Below are 27,251 nucleotides of genomic sequence, written 5' to 3'. Positions count from 1 at the left end.
TAGGATTCTCTTAATAATAGCCTCCCAAGAGCACACGTGTCTTCGTCTCTTCTTCTCTCTGCCCAGAGTCTCATACCTCCCCATCTAATTCATAGGCTTTATATTCATTTCAGTTCAGCTAATTTATATAAAGAAGCATGTTGCCAATTGTAATATGTTTCCCAAAGGTAAGAATTCACTTTCTCTACCTCTGACATCATTTTCAACTTCTGTAGTTTCTTTTCTTTTCCATCCCCGATGACATTTTAAATGTTCTGAGCATTCTAAGAATTTTCTTTCTGAGGGATCTCTTTTCTTTCCAGCTTCTCATTTAGTGTTTTCCCTAATGTGGCCGTTTCAGTACATTTGTTCATCTAATTACCTCCCTTGACTCAGCAGTGATGTTAAGAAAGGTTATAGAGGAAGCATGTTTCTCTTGAGATTTATTCCTTAATCTGGCCGTGAAATTTTGTTACACTGTTCCATAATTGAAGGAAGGGCAAAAAGCATGGTTTCTTCTACTGCCACCTGTAAATGAGGATTTGATGATGTTCTCCAACATGCCCTTAGCTAATCATTGTGCATCTCTTAATTACAAAGTACTCTTAGGTTCGGTGGGGATACAGAGAGCAAGAGGGTTATTCTCTGTCCTTAAGGAGCATTCTGTGTGAACAGTCAAACCTAAGAAACGTTGAGTTGACACAACGTAGTGCTAGGAGAAGCAGCAAAGTGCTCCAGAAGAATGCAGGCACCAGAGATTTCTTATGTAAAGTGTTTGGGGAAAAAACTAATAAAGGAGGTAAAATTTATCCTCAGCATCAGAAGATGGGAATGAGTGAGGGACAGAGGATAGGGAAGGGATATTCATCCAAGGCTGGAGATATAGACCCTTTTCAGTGAGCTCAATGATGGTATCATTTCCATCAGAACAAACTTAAACTATACTTGCATTTCACTGAAGGATGAACAGCATTTCTAAGCTGGAAGATCACTTTACGACTGTCTTTACCAATAAGATACCTGCATCCAGGGAGGTGACTTTGAACAATTCACTTCACACGACGGCACTAACACGTTGTACAAAATACTGCAGCATAAAATTATCTTACCTACTCTTCATAATGGTGTCATCCTCATTTTACTGTTGAAGAAGCTGAAGTCCAGATAATGTGCAGATAATTATTTAAATGACAACGTACCACGCCCATTCAGATCATACTGTCTGGATTTGTAGGTTACACTGTCCCCTGTGATGACATTTGAACTGCTTAGTTTTCCATGTTCTGTCCTGTAAGTTAGAGAAAAGTGGAGATGGACCAAAACCTACAGGATCCACCCCCTCCATAGGTGGATTATTTCCCAAACATTGAAAGAGAAGAAGGTCATATTTTCAGAGTTGCTGCAGGTTCCATAATTGATGTGGCCAAGCCTGGGTCCTGGGCAGCTCCCCTCCCCCAGCCCCAAACCTCTGGGAGGAGAAGGTGGCGGCCAAAGCTCCCCATCCAGGAGCCCATCAGAGGCTGGACCACCTGACGCTGTTCTCATCACTGCAAAGCAAGGCTTGTGGCATAGAGAAGTGACGCTCTCTCTGAGAAAAGTCAAGGCAGGTCCGGTTAAGTGTATGAGGCAGAGAAGGCAGGTAGAACGAGAGAAGTCCTCTCAGAGCCTAGAGGAAGCCCTGTTCAATCTACCGTCCACTTTTCAACCCAAATGTGCCCTCACTTTTCTTTTACTGTGAAGGGTAAGGTCTACCCCCAGCTCTGCACTGGATGAAGTCAGCTGAACCCAGAGGGTGGAATAAGGAACCGAGTGTGTCTGAGTTCTCCTTCTGTCAAATCCTCCCTGAAAGGGTGTGACGCCACATTGATAAGTGCTCACTTATGACACATCCCTTAAGAGAGTGTTTAAAATTAAATTTTACCCTGCGGATTATCGGTGATCATGTGCATTTTGTGAACCAGGGATGTTCCATGTGCCAGGTTGTTAGTTCATTCAACAACAAATGTTTTTTGAGCCTCCGGAATGTTCCAGGCTCTCTTCTTGACACGGGGGACTCAGCAGTGAACAAAATGAAGTCTCTGCCCTCTGGGAGTTTACATTCTACCAGAGCGCACAGACAATAGTAAATATAAAAATGCATCTAGTCGACAGAAGTGCCTGGAAGGATGACCTGGTGTGTAAAGAGAAGAGAGTTAGGGCAGGTGAACTGTTTCAGAAGAGTGGTCCAGCAGGGTGACATTTTAACAGACACCTGGAAGGGGTGAGGAAAGGACCACCTTGATATCTAGGGGAAGAGTGTTCTGGGAGAGGAAACAGAATTACCAAGGCCTGGAGGGGGGACTGTGTTTCGTGGATTCGGGGAGTGGCAGGAGGACCAGTGTGGTTGGAGCCCATTGGCAGAGGAGAGTGTCGGGGCTGAGGGTGGGGAGGTAGAGAGGCCAGATCACAGCAGGCATGTGAGCATGGGGCAAACTTTGGATTTTATTTTGAGTGCGGTGAGAAGTGTTTAAGCAGAAAAGTGACAAGATGTCATGACATTTAAAAGGAATCTGTCTGGTTGTTGGGCAGAGAATGGCCTGGGGCAGGGCAAGACGGGGAACGGAGCCATCACGTAAGAGATGCTTCCAGTGGTCCGGGTGAGATGTAATGGGGGCCAGGCTTGGTGCTTGCGGTGGAGGTGGTGATGGCAGTCAGACTTGAGGGGGATTAGAGGGTAGAGATACCACGATTTGTCAATGGATTAAATGTGAGAAGTAAGAAGAGAGGAGTCATGGGTGACACCGTGCTTTGGGGCCCAAACAGCTGGAAAAGTGCATCTGCCATTTATCGATATGGGCAAAATGGCAGGAGGAGAAAAGGTGGTGTTGAGGACATCAGGATTTCCATTTGAGTTTGAGATGCCTGTTAGAAATCCACAGGGGAGATGGCAAGTAAGTTGTTGGATAAATAAGTCTGACGTTCGTAGGTTACTTGAGGGCCTAAATGTGTCAGTCAGCACAGATGCCACTTAGAGCTGACGTGCCTGGATGAGTTCAGCAGGGCAGCAAGTGTGAACTCAGAGAGCCGGAGGAAGCATGGGGCCAAGGGAAGTAAGTATCCAACAGTGAGGTGTGATCCACTGTGTGTAATGCTTGTGAAGGCTTGAGAAAGTGGATATCGAGACTGTGCCATTGGATTGGACAGAGTAGGGATGCTGGGGGCATGTTGGAGAAAGTAGCGTGATTGGGATGGATTCAGAAGAGAGGGGGAGGGCTTCCCTGGTGGCGCAGTGGTTGAGAGTCTGCCTGCCGATGCAGGGGACACGGGTTCGTGCCCCGGTCCAGGAAGATCCCACATGCCACGGAGCGGCTGGGCCCGTGAGCCATGGCTGCTGGGCCTGCACGTCCAGAGCCTGTGCTCCGCAACGGGAGAGGCCACAGCGGTGAGAGGACCACGTACCGCAAGAAAAGAAAAAGAGAGGGGGAGGAGAAGAAATTGATGCAGCTAATACCATTCTTTCAGTTACTTTCACTGTACACTATAGGGTAATAGAGAAATGGGGCAGAAACTAGAGGGAGATTTTGGGGTATTTTTAGGCAGGAAACATATCCAGCCTGTATACATAGGTGAGTGATCCGGAAGAACACTGGCTGAAGTAGGTGACAGGGCGCTGGGGTCTCATGCCCAAATGAGGGGCTGGCCTGGGGAGTGCAGAAATTCATCCATCCTAACAAGAGGGGAGGAGACTGTTCCTGAAAAGTGCTGGCAGGGGGTTTACCCAGGCATGGAAATTGTGGAGAGTGGGTGCTTCTATTTTTTCAGCGCATGAGGGGGCAGGTAGGCAGGTTTCTTGCTTGAGGCTAGAAGGAGACTTGGTCCTGAGGGTCAAGCTGTCCCATGCTGTCGCTTGCGATGCCCCAGTATGTCATGAATATAGGCAGCACTGAGGTTCTGTGAAGGCAGGAACCGCCATCCGGCTCAGTTGGGTCCCCAGTGCTTAGCACGTTGCCTGGCGCAAAGTAGGTGCTCGGTCTCAGCACAGAATCCTAAAGTGGCGTTTGCTCCACTGGTTCAGGGATTTGTTCGTGGCAGCCACAGGCAGGATGGCTACATGGTGTGTGGGCCCCGGGGCACAAAATGCAGGCCCTTTGTTCATAGATCAAGACTTTCAAAACCACACAGCAGAGCCTTCAACCATGTGCAGGGCCCATCTGAGCACAGGGCCTCTTGTGACCGCTCAGCCCACAAGTCCATGGAGCTGGCCTGGTACACAGTTACCCGTCGAATCTGATCAAGCACATCCGTGGGCAGTAGGCCAGGGGCACTGGCCGGAGCCAGGACTTCCTGAGAAGGTAGCATTCCGTGTTTACCATTCTCTCAGAAGTTTAAGAAAGAAAGATCAAATCCGAAAGAGAAGCTGCTGGCATCACAGATGGAGAGAGGTAAAGGTATAGCAGCATTCTGAGAAAGTGAGCGGAAGATGCATCAGAGCTCTTTAGAAACCTTCATCGCCAAAAACATTTGCTACGGGGTGTCTCCTGAGTCAGAATTCCCCAAATCACAACAGTGGAAAGGGGAAGGTGGGAAGAACTGAAACTCGGCAATGGAGTTTACGGTCCATTATCAGTAAAGATGTGGTATCAATGACTAATTTAAAAAGAAAAGACATAAGAAAGTCCTCCCCATTCATTCCTCAAACTCCAGCAGAGAAGGACAGTATGAATGGAAGATTAGATCCAGGGCAAGGATAAGATGACCAATTTTTAGCTGCTTTAAAATTGACTTGTTTCAAAGATTGCTTTCAAAAAACAATATATAAAGGTCTTTTTGAAGACGTTTTCCAACATTGTTCCCCTTTTATTGGGGGGAAGAAAAAAGCAAGTTAGCTGAATGAGTGTGTATGTACACATCCGTGCTCTGCTGTGAGCATTTGTCTTCTGTGGTAGTGACTCTGTCACTGGACAGTGCAAGCGTGAAGTTTAGGCCACCACTGGCATTTCTTTAGAGTTTGGAGAGTAATGGGAATTTCGGGGAGTTTTTTATTGTCTGAAACTACTTTATTTTCATTTTCATTCAGGATGACTTCAATCTACTAATAAGCGAACATCAAGAATGATCAGGAGCCTTAGTTTAGAACATTAGATCAAGAACAATTAGTTTACCTAATTGTACTTGTTATCCAGTTTTACATCTTTAATTGTTCCCAAAGTAACACGAGCCTTGTCAACTGTATTTTTTTAAGTGACAACGTTAATTTATTCTGTTTTACTGTCAAAGACTATCAAGCTTTAAAAATAAATGTCAAGAGCCTAATCAAATTTAATCAGGTCTTTTTACCAAATGTATAAATGTCTGCTGTACATTGTATGCAGTATTCACAAATATACATTATATATAATGCTCACATTGACAAAAGATCCCTAGCTCTCTATCTCAATACACCATGTCAAAATGGACATTGACTGATTTTCCTCTTCATGAATAGGAAGCAATGCATACATGAATACATAGCAATCATTACCTCAAAAGAAGTATCAGTGCTTACCAAGTGTGCTACAAATTCAAACTGGTCAGAAACCATTGTCAGAAAACTTCCAGGAATATCAGGTTTCAACTCTGAGGATCTCTGACTTAGAGAGGTTGATTCCAGGCTGACTTACAGGAGAGGAGAATCCGTTTTACAGAGTGTTGTTGGCTGACTGGGGGAGAGCCTGGGAAGGAATAGCTGTCAGATTCAGTTGTCACAGGTGACTGCAAGTCAAGGAAAATCTAAGTGTTAGGTGTGCAAGACATATGTGCTCCTTTTCCCTTTGCCCTTTCACCTACTTTCCTAATTCTCCTGTACAGTCATCCCTCAGTATCCTGGGGGATTGGTTCTAGGACACACACCCTCCGCCCCATACCAGAATCCACAGGATGCTCAAGTCCCTTATATAAAATGGTGTAGTTGTTTGCATATATCCTATGCACATCCTTCTCTATACTTTAAACCCTATCTAGATTACATATAATACCTGATATAATGGAAATGCTATGTAAATAGTTGGCAGCATGTGGCATATTCAAGTCTCACTTTATGGAACTTTCTGGAATTTTTAAAAATATTTTTGATCTGTGGATGTGCTACCCTTGAGGATACAGAGAACTGACTGGTTAGTGAACAGTATGGCCTGACCATGGCAGGCAGGGCCTTTGAGTTTTTCTTTTCTCATAAACAAACTTAGCTCATCATGCAGTGTCACTGGAGCTTGCCTGCTCCTGTCATTTGTGACTGTGTCCTCCAGATTCAGTCAACTGCAAAGAGCCCAGTAAACAAGTGTCCCAAGGTCGCACACCTGGAACAGTGCCCATCGTACAGTGGTTTCGTTAGGCTTGGTGCCTGCACGGAGATCTGTTCTCTTCGAGATGAGAACACAGAATCCCTCCCAGGATGGAGGTGTCGGTGCCCGTATCAACCCGAGGAGAATCTGTAATCTGTTTTGCATGTCAAGTTACTGTGTTCATGAGGAAAACAAAATCCTATCCTCCTCTTGCTTTGTTTGCATATTCAAGATAGGGATGTTTTGACAGCATGATGGCTCAGCTCTCTTAGCACCTGGGATAGGGCCTTTTAAAAAGTATATATTAAATTCCTTATCTGCTTGTTATCAGCTCCCCCAAAATTAGCTCCTTATTTTGGACCTTGTTCTCCAGTTAGTTCAGCAACATGTTTCACTTACTATCTTTACTACACAGTTTTACCATTTACTATTTAACAGATTTGAAGAAGTGATAGCACCCAGAAAAGTCAGGTGACAGTCACTTGCTTGAATCTCAGTCACAACAGAGTTACTTACTTGAATCTCATAGTCACACAGTTACATTAATGAATGCAATTATATCCTCCCACAAGCCAAATCTGCTTTGTAAATAAAGTTTTATTGAAAGACTCCCATACTCCTTCACCAACATCCTGGCTGGGATTGCTTTGGCACCATAATGGCGGAGTTGAGTCACTGCAACAGAGACCACATAGCCCACAAAGCCTAAAATACTTATTACTATCTGATTCTTTGCCAAAAAAATGTGCTGACCTTCAATTTCAGTACGTCCAAAGCTGGACCCAAATTCTCACCTACGTTTTTCCCTCCATCCCTCCTTCTTCCTAAGCCCCGTGCTCATACTACAGTCTGCCTAGTTGCCAAACCACTAGCATGAGCATCAACCTTCCCCCTTCTTCTTTATCCCATTAGTTATGGATTTCGCTGCCAAATGACTCTTTTTTTTTTTTTTTTTGCGATACGTGGGCCTCTCACTGCTGTGGCCTCTCCCGTTGCGGAGCACAGGCTCCGGACGCGCAGGCCCAGCGGCCATGGCTCACGGGCTTAGCCGCTCCGCGGCATGTGAGATCTTCCCGGACCGGGGCACGAGCCCGCATCCCCTGCATCGGCAGGCGGACTCTCAACCACTGCGCCACCAGGGAAGCCCCCAAATGACTCATTGAACCTGTAACCCTTCCTTATCCCCACTGCCTGCATCTGGACCACCAGCATATGCATCACCTGGATGACTGAGTTACCCTCCTGACTGGTCTCCCTTTCTCAGTCTTCATTTGTCTCCAGGACCCTTGCTACCCTGGAGCTAGAGTCCTCCATCTACAAATGTAAATTTGATGACGTCAGCCCCTTGTTGACTTCTGTGCTGCCCCTCCAGCCTCATCTGTGTGCTCTGTAGAGTCAGGTCACATTGATTGCTTTTTAGTTCTGCAACATGCTCTTCTCTGCACCTTCACACGTGCTCATATGACTACTTGGAGCACATTTGTATACCCTTTTTATTGGCATATGTGTCTTCCATCATGAGGAACCTTCTACGACCCTGCAAGTCTGAGCTACATGCACTTCCTCTGTGGTCACCTAACGTTCTGCTTTTCCCATTTCATAACCTTTTCCAAGTTGTTTTGTAATCTCTCATTTTTATTCATGAATCAGTGCCTTCCTCTGAATGTTAAACTCCAAGAAGGCAGGAACCATATCTGTTTGGTATACATCATTATACTTCAGGCTTCTAGTACGGTGCCTGGAAGAGTGTGAACATTCAGTCAGTGTTTGTTAAATGAAATGAATGCTCCTCTGAGTGTTTTCACATCCATTATCTCAGTCGGGGTAAAGTTGAACAATTTAGAGAGGACTTTAATGAAACATGAGATGTTAGTGGATTAGAAGATTAAATTATTTGTTGTTTTGTACTTGTAGGAGGAAGGAGAACTAAGAGGCGGGAAAGCTGGTTAGGAGAGTAGAAGCATTTAATTCTACCTCGTAAAACAAAGAGGAGGAGTTTTTGAAAAAAACTAGCTTGCATTATTCAAATTTCATATTCCTTCTAATAAGTTGTCAGATTGTCCATCTTTTAGGGCTTCTTTTCTTCACCTGGAAAAACTCTACATAGCATGATTTAAAAGTCTTCTTGTAGACTTTGATCACTGAATTTGTTTTCTTTGGGGGGAGGTTTACAGAAGTAAGTAATCGATTTCATTATAGCTTTTCTATTTCCAAGCAAATTGAGATGGAATGTATTTTTAAAGATTTAATTGAGTTTTTAAAAAAGAGATAAAGAAGTAAACACCAAGAAATAAAGGAATAGGCAATCAACTGGAGGAAATCTAGGCTCAGAAAACGTAGGTAAGATAAACTACTTTGAGGACAAAATTATCTCTAAACTATCTGGAAGTTGAGGTGTAAAGCATAATGCGATAAGACACATTGCTTGGTGTCTTTAGCTTCTTCTCAGATATGAACTTCCAAAGCTGGAAAACTCAGCACCATTCAAGATAGACTTTACAGGCAAGTGCCTTGAAGTCCAGCTCCGTTTTGAAACTGTTAAAAGAGATTGGTGTGTGTTCTGTATAGGGTGGTGGCTATAAAGATTCTGTATGGAGCTGTAGATTGCAGAATACTTTTTAAAAAAAAGAGGTCAAGACTTTTTCTTTAAAACACAACTTTGAATCTAATGAACTCCATAAAAAATAAATTCATTTCAACTTCCTGATTCTCTATAAAACATGGAAGAGAGATGCTTGGTTTGGAACATCTTGAGAAGATGACACAAACATCTACCTCTGCAAGAAAAGAATCTAATATAGATTTAGAGAATGCTTATCGTTCACCAGGCGGCACTGTATTCTAACAGTTCTATGAGATGAGTTAGCTCAGAGTTTATGTTAATCATCCTGATTAACATAAACTGAGCATTGAGTGGAGTTGCTTTGAATTTTCTGGCCGTAATTAACCAAGAGCCTTGTAAGTCATCATGGTGGTTTCTAGGTTCAAGGATCACGTGTCCAGTTTATATGAGGAAGTTTGCCATCTTGTTTGCTATGCCAGAGGACATGCAAAAGCTACATCTAAAAGTGATAGGAATCAATTAGGTTTTCAGGTTAAACAAGAGACATAGGGCTGTTTCATGTGATTTAAAAACAGAATTTACTCTGTCAGAGTCCATTCCTATCTACCCCGACTCATAAGGCTTTGGAGAAGCCCTTCAACTTGGAGGTAATACTGAGATCACACAGTTTGACACATGGAAGACCTTGTTGGTAGAGTCAAGGCTGATAGTACATTAATAAAGGCTACCACGTCTTTAGCTGTTCTCCACAGTTCTGTTTGGTGAAATGTCACATCAGCGTCTTCGTGAGAATAATCATTCCTCTTATTAGACTGAGAGATCCAACCCATATCTAGTAGAGTGATCTGGCAAAGAGGTTGGGGGGAGAACCAGCACACAGGCACATCTGGAGTTTGGGTAGGTAGAGACTGTCTGATGGGTGAACTGGATGGACTATGAAAAGAACGTACCTAGGGCTAAGAGTAGAGGGTTTTTTGTTTATTCTGGAAACAGGGTAAGAGTCTCTTCCCGACTCCACAACCACTGCCCAGCTCTTCCTCTGAGCTGGTTGGGGGTTGTTTTTAATTTTGTGGTTTCTCCATGATTATTTCTGTGGTTTTTCTGAGTTTCCCAGATGAGTACTTTTAATGTGCTGCCTGGTTTGGGATATTTGCTTCAAAGAGATGAAGACACAGGAAGAGCCTGTGATGAATGCCGTGCAGAGTATGGCATTGCTCGTACATGAGCTCTGCTCATCTTGCCGCTCCCTTGTTCTCACATAAAATGAGGGAGAAAATGGAGAATTTTAAAATTTCAAAGAAAATTCCATCTGATTCCATTTTCCCTGGCCCAGGGGTTTTTCTTTTCATTTCGTTCCATGAACCAGAAGCCTTTCTGTAGGCAGGAGCATGGCTGGTAAGGCAATTGTGTGGACCTCTCAGTATGGCCAGGAGCTATTTGTGGGGTGAGAGAGAAGCAAGTGGACCTGGAGATGGGGTCTCACTACAGAGAACCACAAAGAAAATCTCCCCCACTTGGTACAACCTGTTGTCTCCCACCTTCCATTAATTTTTAATTACTTCTAATCACACATTCTTTCCAAACAAGTCTAACATCATCCATCTCTTAACTTATTTACTGATGTCCATAAAAGATAATGTAGAATTTGAGCAGAATGAAATGTGCTTTACTTTTCCAACTTCCCTATGGATTAAAACAAGGATAATCTTGGCACCGTGGTGATAGAACAAGAGATGAAAGTCCTTGCTGTATTTCCACAGAGTACAGTACAATCCACAGCCCGTCAACACCCATTAAAGATTCAGATTCTGATCGATTGCGTCGAGGTTCAGATGGGAAGTCACGTGGACGGGGCCGAAGAAACAATAATCCTTCTCCTCCGCCAGATTCTGATCTTGAGGTATGTCATTGCCAAGGCCTAAGTAAATAGCAAGGTGTTTTAGTAGCTAACTGGTGATTCTGTATACCTGCTGTGAGCAAGGTGTCCAAATGCCTTTGTTACTACATTCTGTTCCATATTAACTATAAGTAAGCCAGTTTTTTTTCCATATTGAAGATAAAGCAGAGTTTTATTTCTGTTTTCTCTTCCACTTTAACTATGTAGTAAAGCATTTTTTTTTCTCTTTAGTGAAACATCATAAATTATATAATCCTGCTTTGACAAAATTCTCTTGTACTGCTCTGTCATTGCCATTTAAATTAAGTGTTGTACGAAAAATGCTTAATAAAATCCACTTGGAAATTAAAGACACGCTATGTATATTGAGAAAGGACAACCCAGGATATTATAAACAGAAGTGGTTATCACCTTATGAGACACATTTTGATGGAGTTCAAAGCAGGAGGGATTAAATAAATAAAACTTTAAAGGGTGATAGATTTCATAGCCTTGAATCCACTGGAATTAAGTTTCTTTTTATTGCCCAAGTGAAACTGATGGTAGAAAACATGATTCTTTTGGCTGAAAAGATGGAAAATTTCCAGCAGAACTTGTGTGTATGAATATGTACTGGTGTAAGTGGGATTGGGAAGAAGAAAAGCAGGGTTGGGAGGCCTTTTGTGGTATCTCAGAGACCTTTTTGAAATGAGTTCCTTCTATAATTCAATTCCAAATACCCCAAGAGTGTGTCAGGAGCATGTGTGTTCCATCTGCTTAAGTTGTTAACTCTGAAATCTGAAGAAAATTGGGCAGGAACAGTATATCATCCATTTGATAACATCGCAACAGATAACCTAAGGTGAATAGACGATGTAGTTTCAGTTTTTATGTGCAATTTTTAAATACTTGACTTGATAAGAATAAAACACAAGATTAGTTATTTTAACATTTCTTAATGAACAGAGAGCAGAGATAAGGAAAAGATCAATTGAGTGATTTTTCATTGATTGCCCCTCTCTGTCTTAGAAGTTATAAACAAACTCATTTTAGCTTATGTTTCATTTTTTTAGAACTAAGACTAAGAAGCAACTACAGAAGTAGGAAGGACATATATTCTTTTTTCCTACATTTATGTCAGTGTTGCTAATGTATTTATCCTCTTGCACCTCATTTGAGGTTATATCTGAGGAAAACTAGGAGATACCCTTTGGAACAGCTGTGTTTAAAAAAAATAGTAAATTCACGTTTTTCATTTGTCTCCCATTTAAAGACTACCTTTTCATGTTTAAGTTAGCTGAATAGCAGGTTTCTCAACCAAGAAGAGAAAGACACAGTGATTGGTTCTTCCTTTGTAGAGGGTGTTCATCTGGGACTTGGATGAGACAATCATCGTTTTCCACTCCTTGCTCACTGGGTCCTACGCCAACAGATACGGGAGGGTGAGTACCACGAGGCATCAGTTTTTAATTTCTTTAGAGTAAGTATTCCTAGAATTGAATTTTTTTATCCAAATGGGAATGTGGCTTAACTTTAAATAATACATTTAAAATATAAAAGGAAGATAACTTGATTTATTGAAATAGTCAAATATATATGTAAGACAAGAACATATAAATGAACAGAAGGAGTTCTTTTTAGGCTCTTAAAAATGAGATAAACTTTATGCAATTACATTCATTCTTATTTCAGACCCCAATCAATACAGGTGATTGGATGCTATTCTAGGATGAAATAGTAAAATATATAGATGATATAGAAAGGTCTTTTGCGTTGTATTTTTTTTGTCACGTCCTTTTATTCTCTTTATTCCCAACATATTCAATGGAGCAAATATTGTGCTTGATATTGTCTTCTGTGATTACCAGTGTTAGTATTTTATTTTCAAAGTACCTGTTATGAATGTCTTTATTAGTCCTTTGCTATGGAGCTAAATTTACATGAATGGTTTGTAAAATTGGGCCTCTGAATGACAAAGGACCAACACGTCCAATTCTGAGTCGTTACAATATTTATCTTGGTGGTATAGGTACAGAATAATGTTATAGATCACCTTCCATGAGTACAACTTCAATTTCAATGTTCTGAATTTGGGTTTCTCAAAACCTTGGAAATCCTTTCTGATTGCTTGGTGGTTCCATAAACCTTTCCCACGCAAAAATCATGTTATTTAAAGTGTGTTTAAGTAATTTCTGAAATATCCTGTGAATATGATATTTTTCATCTTTTTAATCTTTAAAGAATGATTTAAAGATTAAATCTTTTTGAAGCCTTAGGAAGTGAATTCTTGTGTCTTGGTGACTCCAGATTTGTATCACAGTTAAATGTTAAAATTGATACTTGTAAAATTGTCATGCTATCTTTACAGATTTTATGCAGGTATTCATTCTTTCAATAAATAGTTATTTCAGTAAATACATATTGAGTGCCTGATATGTAGGTGTCTGAAGGTGAAAGTAGAGAAATGATCAATGAGCTTCACAATGCAACTTTCCTTCTTTTAACCCTAAAGCTACACCTAATCCGAAAAAGGGTTGGAAAAATGCACATTTGTAAGAGCAAGAATATTCCACCATTTGAATGTCTGTCAGAAATAAGATATATGTGAAACACAATATGTCCCATCTTACTGTTAAACAAATTTTCTGAGAAGAAGACAATTAACAAAAACACAGATTATAAAAAAATAAGGTCATAGAATCAGTCATTCAAAATAAGTCTCTATTTGTGGCTAGCACATAATAAGGATTCAATAAATATTAGTTGTGATTTTTTATATTATTTCTTCTATCAATACTATTACTATCCCCATTTCTACAAAAACTACTACTTTATAAGCCTGAAATATCAAAGTGTAATGAATATGAAGAGTCTTGAAGATCATCTTAACAGAACAATTTTAATCTCCCTACAACTAACTCCTAAGGAAGAGAGCTGGCTCCTGGAACTCACAGAAAAGTGTTGAAAAGGGCATGCACTTAGGAAACCAACATTTGAAAACCACCCAGAAAGTCTCAAGTCTTTAAAAGCTTTGTCACTAGAGGCCAAATTGATGTAAAGAGAGTTGTCTTGATCAGTGTGCTGTTAGCCATTGAAAGGGGTCAGTTTAGAGAGAGGTGGTGAACATCCCATGACCGCATGACCTCGTGTCAGTCTCTGGCCATAAATTATTGGTTTACACATGGAATTCACACCTAACCTAGAAGCCACTGGCAGCTTAGAATTTTTCATTTGAATTCTTGACAAGATCTAAACCAAACATTACAAATATCATGAATTTTATTTTTACAAGTGTCAACCATTAGTATTTTGAGACTTCAACCGATAGTATTTTGTTTGTTTGTATGTTTAGTTTTCTCATACTAGGGCATGTGATAAAAAGTTTTACCTTCTGTAATTTCCCAAAGCCAAATGTATATATTCTTTCAACTATGGATGATTTGAGATGTTTAAATGTAAGCTTACCCTTCGTTTATAAGTTGATGGGGGTTGGGAAGAGAGCAACTTCAGAAAGCCTGGTTGGGGAAAATCTTCCTGAGCATGACCCTTTGAGCCTGAGGTCAGAGTGACCTGAAGGGTCCAGTTGAGAATGCGCCTATCAGGAGAAAGAGTGTTCTAAGCAGAGGAAACAGCAAGCACAGAGGCAGGAAAGGGTTTAATGTTTGAGAGACAAAGAGGCTGGTGTTGCCTAGCTTAGTGTTGGAGATGCAGAGTCAAGAGAGGTGTGGGCTGGGATGAGGGGAGGTACAAAGTGCCTCCCAACCATGGTCAGCAGGGTTAATCTCATTGCACGGCCATAGGAAATCCTTGGAAGACTTCGAATGGGGACATGACAAGGTCCGATTTAGATTTTTAGACTACTTTGGTTGTGTGTGGAGGATTAATGGTACAGGGAGAGGGGTGGCGGAACAGAGAGGAGGTTTCAGGGGTGATCTGATGCATTAGCAGTACAGATGGAGAAGCTGATAGGATGATGGATTCTATTGTGTCACTGAGTCTAAGCCTGTACTCCTGACTGCACGACAGGCCAATAATCTAGAGACAAGTTGTTGGGGCAAGGAATAACGACTTTATTCAGAAAGCCAGCAGACCGAGAAGATGGTGGACTCGTGTCCCAAAGAAACATCTTGCCTGAGTTAGAATTCAGTCTTCTTTTATACTGAAAGGGGAGGGAGTAAAGTCAAACATTTGCTGGTTCCCATCAGCCTCTGGAAGGGATGTGTTAATTTCTTCCTCCCTGCAGTCATTCACAGGTGGGCCTAATCAGGATGTTCCCTGTGAGCTAAACAAAGGTATTTTAGCTTAATGTTCATTACCTGGGAGGCAGGGTTCCCAGAGATGGGCCATTATGTATAATTTAAGCTTATAGGTGACATCCCTTTAGTGATTAATTTATAGTAGAATACAAAAGGTTCTTCCCTATTACAATTGCAGATAGAGAATTAGGATTTAATTGGACTGTGCTGGTGGGCAATAAATAATAGGCTCAGGGTTTTGTCCTGAGCAACTGGGAGAATAGTCAAAGATTTGTTGAGATGGGGAAGAACTAATTTGGAGGGAAAATGGAGAGTTCAGTGTTATACTGGTTTGAAATGCCCATTAGACATCCACTTGGACTAGGCAAGGAGATACTTGGAAGGTGAGCCTGGGGCACGGGGGAGTGGTCAGGGCAGGAGATGTCAGATTTAGTCCAACAGTGCACAGCTCAGGATCAGAAGGTCCTCAGACACTATTAGCTTGCTTTCTTCCTAAACACCTTCTTTGTGCTGGGCACTCTTGGTCAGCCTGTGGTCTCATTGCTGGGACACGCCCCTTCCTGACTTTTGAAGATGCTCTTGCTGAGGATGTTGAATTGTAGCCTGAGGCATGCAAGAAAGCTTGCTCCATGTTCTCTTTATTAGAGAACTTTAGAGTCTGGCAGAACTGCTCTCAGATCTGATAATCATGTCTTGTAAAACTGTGGCTCACCAAGGATTCTTCCAAACAATAATAATAACCAAGCTGATCAGAACTTGCATCCCCCTAGAAAAATGGTACAGATGAACTGGTTTGCAGGGCAGAAATTGAGACACAGATGTACAGAACAAACGTATGGACACCAAGGGGGGGGAAGTGGTGGGGAGGCGGGCGGTGGTGTGATGAATTGGGAGATTGGAACTGACATATATACATTAATATGCATAAAATGGGTAACTAATAAGAACCTGCTGTATAAAAAAATAAATTAAAAAAAGAAATAAGAACTTGCATCCCTCTTGTTTACTCGGGGCACAGGAGAGAAATCTTAAAGCACTTCAGGGGCGGGCCACCTTTCTTGGAGCACAGGTTCAGGGATGTTACTGGGCTTTGTCAAGGGAGCATGTGGCTGTGCCTTACTCTTCAGGCATATAAAGCATTGAATACCCGACAGTGTGATCGCTGTCCGGTCTCTATGGGAACCAGATACTTGAGAAGTAGCTTAGTCACAGTAGCTTAGGCTCCTGGATGAGTAGGCTATTCAGTAAGGGGATACAGGATCTGGTTGATATAATGCAAAATTAGGGCATGTTACAGCAATATGTACCCAAAAAAAGTTTGAGAATGTCCCACCTTCCATGTAATCCTAGCTGTGGGAAGCAGTCCTGCTGGGTGTTATAAGGAAGTGTTGTTTTATAACAAAGGTGATGGGAACAAAAAGAGGGTGCTAGCTACAGTTCATATTTTAGGGAAGAGAAAAGAAAGAGCATATTAGCAGGAAAATGAAGTCCATGGGTGTTACTGTAAATTAGGTTGTTGTTAATAATATCTGTCCTAGCTTTTTTTGTTTAATGCTTCTTTTTAAGTTGCTTTCAAACTAAATCCAAATTCCCCAACTTTACTGAAGAAAACTATAGTCTTGATATTTTTTGTTGAATGTTCTCTTTAAAATAGACAATGTAATAATCTAGTTGTTAATATCAAAGCACAGACCCCAGATTTGTATTTAAAATAAGTCTTGTGCGGATGTCCCAAGCATTATTCCCTTTTTGTGGGAGGACTTCCCAAGATACCCAGTATCTTGATTGTTTTAATACTTTATTTTTATTGTTGCTTTAACACCTGTGTCTCATACAGATTTGGGCTGAAATTTAGGTCTTCAAAGTCTTGAGCCTCACTCCTCATTTTACACAGAAACCTAAATGCGTGAACACTTAGGACAGCATAAAGCTTAGCATTTTTAATTGTAGGCCCTACTTATTAAGAATCTCCTGTGTGCCCAGTACTCATTTAACTCAACTTTAAGTGCTCTGAAACTGCTATTGCCAAACCCATTTACAGATGAGGAAACTGAAGAGGTGGAGACCAAATGTGAAAAACACTTCGCATCGTGTCTGGCATCAAATATGTATTAGTTGTATTTTAATGTAGCTGAACCTTGGCTGTCAAACAAAACAAAAAACTCCTTGAATCTGGCATAGTTGCTAGTGAGTAAATTATGGTAGTGTCTTTAAATTTTTGAAGTACCAATATGTGATAGGCTTTATGGTGTAATAGAAAGAGCATCGGATTTGAATTCAGATAGAGCTAGACTCAGATCTAAGCTCTGATTTTCAGTTCATTGACCTTGGGCAAATTGTTTATCCATGCTGAGCCTTAGTTTCCATATCCATAAATCTGACTACGTATAATTGCTTTAAGAATTCATTAAGTGCCAATGATTTCGCAATAAGGCTGGAGGGGAAAAAAAGATGTAAGTCGTGTCATGAATTTGAAGGGCCTTATTAATAGCAATAATCCAATAATAAAAACAGCATATGTCACTGATCTTGTGTCTGCTGTCTAAGCATTTGTTTTCTAATGTACCAGGCTTCTAGGAAGGTCCCCATTGTCATAGTGAATTTAGATGAACTGAACCTCCCTAGTGAGTGTATTACTGATCATTCAGCACATTGATGAAAGAAAAATTTGACAGCAGCTTATCTAACCCATTTCATCAGAACACTCTAGGTAGCCAGTAAAGATAACTGTTCTTACCCTGTTTTAGGGTATGAACTCCCTAAAACTCCAAACTCTGTTGAGCTGCCTTCCATGGTGGCTATAGATGTCAAATTCTTAGCATGGCACCCAAGCAGCCAGACATCCAGTGTCCTTCTTGGGCTATAGAGGATCTGGTTACTTAAACAGGATGATCTCTCTTTTGGAACCTCCAGACCAGGGTTTCATAAACTTTTTTGATAAAGGGTCAGATAATAAATATTTCAGGCTCTGTGGGCCATATCCTGTCATAACTCTAAAGCTCTGCCCTGGTAGTGCAAAAACAGCCACAGATAATATGTAACTGAATAAATGTCAATAAAACTTTACTTATAGTTCCCAAGTTTGAATTTCATGTAATTTTTACATGTCATGAAATATCCTTCCACTGGATTTTAAAAATGTAGACCAGGGATTGACAGATCACATCTCATAGGCCAAATCTGGTTCGTGGTCTGTTTTTGTAGAGCTTCCAAGCTAAGAATGTTGTTTGAATTTTTAAAGGGATATATATATATAAAAAAAGAGAGAGAGAGGGAGAGAGATGAAGAATTTGTCTCAGAAACCGTATATGACCTGCAAAGTCTAAAATATTTTTTGTCTGTCCCTTTAGAGAAAGGGTTTGCCTGCCCTTGCTCTAGATCATGCTCTGAACTTTGCGTTACTTAATATTACTCCTGCCTTCAGGACATCAGGACAATTCAATGACGGCCACAGTGTGGCTGACTAGACAGTAAACTCAATGCAGGCATTGTGTGTCTGCATCTGAGGCCGCAGTGAAGCACAAGCCAGCACATGAATTTGTCAGGGTAGGCAAAGTGGTGGTAACAAATAGGCCCCAAATCTCATGGCTCAAACACAACAGAAATTTATCTGTTTCCTACTGAATGGTCTTGAGTGGATCTCCCAGGTTGCTTGGTTTAGGCAGGCTTTGGCCCTGCAGGTGATGGTTGTACCATCTCACCGTGTAGCTTCTCAGGCTTCTGTGATCCTTGTCATCAGCTTTCTAGCCCACAGGGAGAAAAAGCAGGGGGGAGCATGAGTGGCAGGCTTTATGGGCCAGGCTTAGAAGGGTACATAACCTCTGCTCCCTTGGCCCAGTGCAAAGGAGACCAGGAGATGTAGCCTAGCTGTGTGCCCAGGAAGAAACAGAGAATGGGTTTTGGTGGATGGGTGTCAGTGGCAGCCACAGTTCTCAGCTAAGAAATATTCGACAAATGAGTAAAACCCAGAGCACACTTTCAAACCTTTGCGGTGGCTCTGGTCATCCCAGCAGAGAAGTGCCCTAGGGCTATGTGAGAGGTGTGCTGAGTGGCCACTTACTCCCAAAGGATTGTTCCCTGATTTTATTATCTTCTTTGTGTATCAGTGCCAAGTTAGATCAAAATGATGAAATAAATTAGGGTTCCCAATATAACCTTTGGATACTGTGAATTGACATGGAACCTAAACTCTCAAAATGAACCAAAACACAATGTTTTTGACTATCAATGCGATTTCCAGCTGAAAGAGCCTCCTTCATCCCTTTTTGTTGCCCTTATCCTGACAGTGGTTCTCTTTCCCTTTAACTGGCAGCCTCTTCCTCCTTACTGGCTGTAACATAGACTGCAATGTATGTTCCTGCTACCTTATTGAATGAAGCCTATTTTTCATGTTCATACATGTAAAAGGGAATGCAGCGAACAAACATGAATCATCACAGCTTTCCAACCACCATACTGGGCTGCCAACACCAGCTTTGGACCTCCCTTGCTCTAAGGCCTGGAAAAGCCCCTTGGAGATAATGCAAGTCTCACTTGTTCTGTCTTAATCTTCCCATCTATAAAATGGGAGGAATCACGGGGCTGTTGGGAAAACAATGTAAAGCACCTAGAAAAATACTCATAGGCACTTTGTAAATAAGAGCTATTATTGCTTACTTTGGGGGGTTCAGAGGAGGGAGTGAGCCATAGTGAATACTTTGTTGTTCCAGGTAGCAGACTGGGAGAGGTGGAAGGAGAGCATAACCATTTAGGGAAATGGGAGGCAAGGTGGCTGGATATCTATTAAGTACATATAGAGGATCGGACTTGCAGAAGATGAGTAGCAGAAAATGTATTGAAATGGTAATAAGAATACTGCACCTTTGTTCAGCTTTTACAGTCTGCACTGCCATCTCACATTGATTAAATATCCAATTAGTTCCTTCTTTTTTTTCTAATGAGGAAGCTGTGACTCAGAAGAGTAAATGATGGGCCCAAGGAAGCACATCTGTTAACTGACAACATCAGGAATTTCATCTAGTCTTCTGATGGGCCCATCACCCTCAAAAGGGGGGTGCCAGGAGCCCTGAATGCCAGGATTTTGTGATGTGGGCATGGGGATGCCATGAACGATATTGAAACAGTAGAGCGACATGATGGACGTGTACCATTTGGAAGATTGATGAGATAGCAGAGAAGATTATTACGGTCCTCCCAGTAGGAAATAATAAAGGTCTAAGAGAATGGCTGTAACACTAGGAAGGAGAGAGAGATAGGAGAGTGGTTACAAGTGAAATCTAGATGTTTTTTGATTGGATTTAGCCGTGTAGGCTTTTTGCCGGCACTGCATGGGCCCCAACTTGGCTAGATCTGTTCTGGCTTTCTTCTCCTTCCTCCCTCTTTGTACCACGTCTTGGCATCTGTCCCATGTTTGGGATTCATTGGGTTTTCTCCACAATCACAATTCATCTTTGGAATGGTGACGTTCTTACCCTTATTCTCTACTTGGGTATTATTTTCATGATGTTGAAAGAGAATCTCTTAAATAGGAGAAAATTAGAGCAGTCGAGTGTCACATATCTAATCAGTAAAAATGACCTGATTAGCCCTACCACAAGTTTGGATTTTTTTCTTTTTAAAATCATTCAGTGAGTAATTCAGCTGTGATTTATTTTTCATGTGTGTGCCTTCTCTCCTGGTAATCCAGATGATTTCTTAACTGGCATCAGAACTATGCCCAGCTCCTAAACCTTGGCATTTCACACCAGCTGTTCAGTGTTAGGGCCTTATAAAATTACAAAAAGTTAATATACCATTGATGGTGTTGATAACTTTAGACAGGTTAGGGAAAAGAAAGAAAACAGTGGAATCTTTGGGTCTCATAGGTTGTACATATCATTTACATAACACTTTTAGAAATAGTTTTAAATGAAATAACATTTCAGCATATTTTGTTTTTCTTCTCTCCAAGAAGGGAGCTAATTTTCTCATCTTATCTTTAATCCTTCCCTTGTGAGCAACCAGCATGGGGCCTTGAAAAGAAGCCACTCCTGGGCTCAGAGCGCCTGCCCAGTCCTGTTTTTCAGCTTCTTTTTCTCCAAAACAAAAGATCCTGAATGGGGAGAATTTATTTTAAATGGCATTTGGGCCCTGTCCGTGGCTGTAATATTAGCGTTCTAAATAAGGAGTTGCTTAAGGGGTCCAAAATGGGTATTTTTTTTTCTTTCCTTTGATTGAGACTGGCCAAGATTTGTTGTTGCTTTGAGGAGACTTTACAAGATTTTCACATTGACCAACAAATCCTCATAAACCTGTTCACATCCTTCGCATCACACCTCACTGGGCCACTTCAATCCCAGTAATTGTTCTCCAGTGGAGGCTTAGCTGCCCACTTAGGATCAGAGCAGATAGAATTTTTAGAACCTTACCTTTTAGTCCACAAATTAAAAATGTAAGTACCATATCCCAGGGAACTAGTCAGACTTTCTGAAATAGTTGAACCATCTTCTGGCACCTCTTTCTAGCCTAAGATAAACTCTTTAAATAGCATTTTTTTTTTTTTCCTTTTTGCGGTATGCGGGCCTCTCACTGTTGTGGCCTCTCCCGTTGCGGAGCACAGGCTCCGGATGCGCAGGCCCAGCGGCCATGGCTCACGGGCCCAGCCGCTCCGCGGCATATGGGATCCTCCCAGATCGGGGCACGAACCCGTATCCCCTGCATCGGCAGGCGGACTCTCAACCACTGCGCCACCAGGGAGGCCCTAAATAGCATTTTTAAAACATCATAGATTCTACTTTTTGATCCAAAGTATTAGAAGAGCAATTGCCAGGATTCTGTATAGGTTTGATCATATAGATGTAGTGGGGTACATATTCAGATAGGAGAGATGCAAAAGACATTTATCATGTATTTAAAAGGTACTTGGAAATTGGAAATAGTAATAGGTAAATTAAAAAGCAGGGCTTCCCTGATGGTGCAGTGGTTGAGAGTCCGCCTGCCGATGCAGGGGACACGGGTTCGTGCCCCGGTCTGGGAAGATCCCACATGCCGTGGAGTGGCTGGGCCCGTGAGCCATGGCCGCTGAGCCTGCGCGTCTGGAGCCTGTGCTCCGCAACGGGAGAGGCCACAGCAGTGAGAGGCCCGCATACCGCAAAAAAGAAAAAAAAAAATTAAAAAGCAAAATTAATTTTTTTGGCTTTCAGTAAAATAAATCCCCAGCATCACTGGTACTTTGTAGAACCCTATTACTATTACTGTAGAATTACTACAGTAATATTACTATATTACTATACTATATTACTATTACTGTAGAAGTCCTATTACTTGGAATGCTGCAGCTATCTAATATTAGAACAACGACTTAGGTATTAAAATATTTCTTAAAGGTCTCAGCTTAAATAATTTGAATTGGATAAATGTATATTACCTTATACTTTTGCTTGGTTTATTTCACTGTTAAATTTTTTTGCTTTTCAGTTTAGAAAACTAAGATGGTAAGAAAAGGAATAAAAGGGCAAAATTTCAAGGGTGTGGAAGTAGGAACCAGAGTTATATTAATAATACGAACAATTTTTTCTTTTAATATTTTACTGGTATATCTAAGCAATAAAGAGAAATTGCTTTCTTATTAACATTTGGTGCTATTTTTAGTTGTTTTTACAGTAAAACTTAAGTGACTTATTCTTTTTGGACTATACAAGATCTAATGCAATATTTGGCATTGGAGCATTGTTAAACCAAAACTAAAAATCTTGGGATGTATCTTTTAAAATAGTCATATAAAAAAAGAGATATTTTTATGGCTAGATGAATGGTTAGCTTTAAGGTTTCTAGAGAAAGGACAAAGTATTTTATTTTTGTACTCAGAATAACATTCTGGATCCTGTTCTAAAAACCCAAGAAGAGATAAACAGGTTTTCCTCAAACTATCTATTTTGAGGCTCAAAGGGCCATGGACACTCTGAGCCAAAAATAGAATTTTGAGAAAGTAATGAAAATGGGTTAAGGAAAGCTTTTTTTTTTTTTTTTTTTTTTTTTTTTTTTGTGGTACACGGGCCTCTCACTGTTGTGGCCTCTCCCGTTGCGGAGCACAGGCTCCGGACATGCAGGCTCAGCGGCCATGGCTCACGGGCCCAGCCGCTCCGTGGCATGTGGAATCTTCCCGGACCGGGTCACGAACCCGTGTCCCCTGAATCAGCAGGCGGACTCTCAACCACTGTGCCACCAGGGAAGCCCAAGAAAAGCATTTTTTAATCAGTCTCAGTTCGAGGGGTGGTAGGTATGGGGGGTGCTCGTGTTTGCCATTAAAAACATTAAATTGCCATTGAAGCCACGAAATGAGAATTAGGGCTGAGTGCCTACCATCCTTCCAAACAGTTTTATAGATAGTTAAGATCAAATATCATGTACAAATACTGGAATTAGCAGTGCAGATGTAACTATGATATTTCTCAACATAAATGGCCAACGAAATAATCTGAGCAGCATGAACGTCAGCTTGGTCAGTGAAATACAGCACAAGTCATGTCAGAAAGTACCCCCTGCTGCTCCTCCTCACAGATCTGGGTAAGAATCCATGCTAATGCCATGTGGTCCCCATGTTAGGACTAACCAAAATTTAAGACCCCATCCAAAGAATTTATCATAGTAGAAGTAGTAGATGGCATGCAGTTCCTTAGCCTTCTGGCCTATAGTAGTTTCGTTGTGAGTAATGATCACTGAAAACATCCATTAAGTAATTCAAAAAATTGTACCACCAAATGGCACCGTTCCAAGTTGCACACGCAAAACCACCCATGTTATACAGGCTGTAGTACCTAAGACACACTTGGCTGTGCACCCCTCTCCTGCCTGAGTCACCATTTATCTCCTGGTCTGATACCAATGAGTCATTCAGAATGTCAGTCCTTTATGATTTCTTTTTTTTTTTAATTTATTTTTTATACAGCAGGTTCTTATTAGTTATCTGTTTTATACATAAGAGTGTACATATGTCAGCCCTTTATAATTTCTTGAATACATACATAGCAATGTAATAGGTGCCTAGCCGTAATTCCTGCCTTCAGGGAGCTTATAAATTAATAAAGGAGGCAGTCGGTAGGAAATGGATGAGTCTTCAACAGCAGTCCTTCATTGGGGCAAAACTGATCTAAACTAATGCCACTCTAAATCCACAAAGAGTGAAACCACAGAATCTCCAAAGGAATAACAATCTTAAGAAGGAAACAAGTCTTCCTGTATTACTCAGGACAAGTGTTCTCTAATAGCTACAATTACTTAGCTAGTAAGAAAGAGCCAATAATAGGATGTCAAATGATAACACTAGTATTGTGAGCCAGAAAAAAAAAGATCAGGATCCACAGGAGCTGCACAACCAAAAAATAAATGCCAGAGGCCCTAAATGAGATGCTTCTAGGGTTACCGCTATTCTTAAATTACACTGGGAGTTCTCCTTTGCAGCCGATCAGCATTACAATGTGACACTGCTGCTCCTAAATATATAAGACATAGGTCCTGTGGCTTCCATTATGTATGTAGGAGTTTCTCTGGTTTTCTGGAAAAGACCATCCCATATGATAAAAAATTAGTAGAGTTAATACAAGAAAAGCATTGTCTTCTGACCTACATCCTTCTGTATATGACAAATCTCACTTAAGTCTGAGTACAGATTACCAAGCAACTCCTAGCATCTTTTCAATAAAAGGGAGATACTGAGGAATTTTGCAAGACTTTTGACAATTTTGACTTAAAAAATTCTTTTGTCATTTTAAAAGTATGGTTTGAGTGTGCTTTACATTTTCAAAATAAATATTTTTAATCTATAGTTTCACCACCAAAAGACAACCAATCTGGACTCAGTGAATACTTTTTTTTTAATTTATTATAGAAACTTCTAAACATCTACATAAGTAGATGAAATGGTATAACGGAACCCAGTGTAACCTCTGCCAGCTTTAACAATGATCAGATCCTAGTTAATCTTGTTGCATGTATGTCCTTTACCACATCCCTCCCCTATCCTGCTCTACCCTAGGGTTATTTTTCAAAGCAAGTCCCAGAGATCATATTATTTCATTTGTATGTATTTCAGTATGTATTTAAGACTGCATTAAAAGACTTTTTAGGGGCCTCCCTGGTGGCGCAGTGGTTGAGAGTCCGCCTGCCGATGCAGGGGATACAGGTTCGTCCCCCGGTCTGGGAGGATCCCATATGCCGCGGAGCGGCTGGGCCCGTGAGCCATGGCCGCTGGGCCTGCGCATCCGGAGCCTGTGCTCCGCAACAGGAGAGGCCACAACAGTGAGAGGCCCGCATACCGCAAAAAGAAAAAAAAAAAAAAAGACTTTTTAGAATAGAAATAGTAGATGTTACTCAGAACTTTAGCCATCTAGCAAAATTAATAATAATTTCTTAATATCATTGAATGTCTAATCAACGGTTACATTTCTCTGATTCTTTTTTTTTATCTTAAATTGTAAAATACACGTAAGATAAACTCTACTTTCTTAGCAGTTTTCTTGTTTGTTTGTTTTTTGTTTTTTTTTTCTGCGTTACACGGGCCTCACTGCTGTGGCCTCTACCGTTGCGGAGCACAGGCTCCAGATGCGCAGGCCCAGCGGCCATGGCTCACTGGCCCAGCCGCTCTGCGGCATGTGGGATCTTCCCCGACCGGGGCACGAACCCGTGTCCCCTGCATCGGCAGGCGGACTCTCAACTGCTGCGCCACCAGGGAAGCTCTCTTAGCAGCTTTTAAGCATACAGTTCAGTGGTATTAAATTCATCCACATTATTGTGCAACCAATCTCCAGAACTCTTTTGATCTTGCAAAACTGAAAGTCTATACTCATTAAATAACTCCCCATCCTCTCCTCCCCACAGCACCTGGCAACCACCATTCTACTTTCTGTCTCTATGATTTTGACTGCTCTGTTATTTATTTATGTTTATTGAACTATAGTTGATTTACGATATTGTGTTAGTTTCAGGTGTACAGCAAAGTCATTCAGGTATATATATGTTCTTTTTCAGATTCTTTTCCTTTATAGATTATTACAGGATGCTGAATACAGTTCCCTGTGCTATACAGTAAATCCTTGTTTTTTATCTTTTTATATATAGTGGTGTGTATCTGTTAATCCCATACTCCTAATTCATCCTTCCCCTGTGGTAACTATAAGTTTGTTCTTTATGTCTGTGAGTCTGTTTTGTAAATAAGTTGATTTGTATTATTTTTTAGATTCCACATGTAAGTGATATCATATATTTGTCTTTCTCTGTCTCACTGACTTCACTTAGTGTGATAATCTGATTTTGACTCTCCTGAATACTTCATATAAGTAAAATCATACAGTATTTGTCTTTTTGTGAGTGGCTTACTTCACTTAGCATAATGTCTTCAGGGTTTATTCATGTTGTATGCATGTATCAGAATTCCTTTCCTTTTTATTTAAGGCTGAGTAATACTCCATTGTATGGGTATGCCTCATTTTGTCTATTCATCTGTCAGTGGACACTTGGGTTGCTTTTACCTTTTAGCAATTGTGAATAAGGCTGCTATGAACATGGGTGTACAGATATCTCTTGGAGACCCTGCTTTCAATTATTTCGGGTACCAGAAGTAGAATTGCTGGATCACATAGTAACCCTATGCCTAATTTTTGGAGGAACTGCCATGCTGTTTTTCATGGCAGCTGTGCCAGCAGTGCACAAGGGTTCCAGTTTCTCTATATCCTTATCAACACTTGTTATTTTCCAGGTTTTTTTTTATAGTAGCCATCCTAGTGAGTGTGAGGTGGTATCTCATTGTGATTTTGATTTGCATTTCCCTAATGACTAGTTATGTTGATCATCTTTTCATGTGCTTGTTGACCATTTGTATATCTTCTTTTTATTTTAGCTTTTTTTTCTTCCTGTTTTACTGAGATATAATTGACATCCAGAACTGTATAAGTTTGTGTACAGTGTAACGATCTGACTTACATACATCTTGAAATACTTAGCACAGTAAGTTAAATAAACAAAAAAGAAAAAGTATTTTTTTACCTGTGATGAGAACTCTTAGGATTTATTCTAACAACTTCCATATATATCATACAGCAGTGTTAATTATATTAATCATGTTGTAGAGTACATCCCTAGCATTTATTTTATAACTGGAAGTTAGTATCTTTTGACCACCTTCATCCAACCCCTCATCCCCCCACTTCCCACCTCTGGTAACCACAAATCTGATGTTTTCTATGAGTTTATTTGTTTTCTTTTTAAGTATAACTGACCTACAACACTATGTTAGTTCCTGGGGC

General features: G+C 40.9%; 1 protein-coding gene across 10 annotated transcripts in view; it reads left to right on the top strand.

Annotated features, from left to right (window-relative positions):
* Window positions 1–27,251, top strand: part of EYA1 (EYA transcriptional coactivator and phosphatase 1) — a 159,367-nt gene that overhangs the window by 71,786 nt on the left and 60,330 nt on the right. For 5 of the 10 annotated variants that reach the window (XM_060115526.1, XM_060115525.1, XM_060115521.1 and 2 more), the window contains 2 exons: window positions 10,602–10,741; window positions 12,076–12,159. In XM_060115526.1, coding sequence (XP_059971509.1) covers window positions 10,602–10,741; window positions 12,076–12,159 — 224 coding nt within the window. Of the gene's footprint in view, window positions 1–1,009; window positions 1,014–10,574; window positions 10,742–12,075; window positions 12,160–27,251 lie in introns of all 10 variants that reach the window. The other 5 variants (XM_060115527.1, XM_060115523.1, XM_060115522.1 and 2 more) reach the window with 3 other exon arrangements.

The sequence above is a fragment of the Mesoplodon densirostris genome, chromosome 13 (assembly GCF_025265405.1).
Source record: "Mesoplodon densirostris isolate mMesDen1 chromosome 13, mMesDen1 primary haplotype, whole genome shotgun sequence".
In the NCBI taxonomy this organism is placed as follows: domain Eukaryota; kingdom Metazoa; phylum Chordata; class Mammalia; order Artiodactyla; family Ziphiidae; genus Mesoplodon; species Mesoplodon densirostris.
The sequence above is the reverse complement of the archived record's forward strand: the minus strand, read 5'-3'. Positions and strand labels throughout refer to the sequence as shown.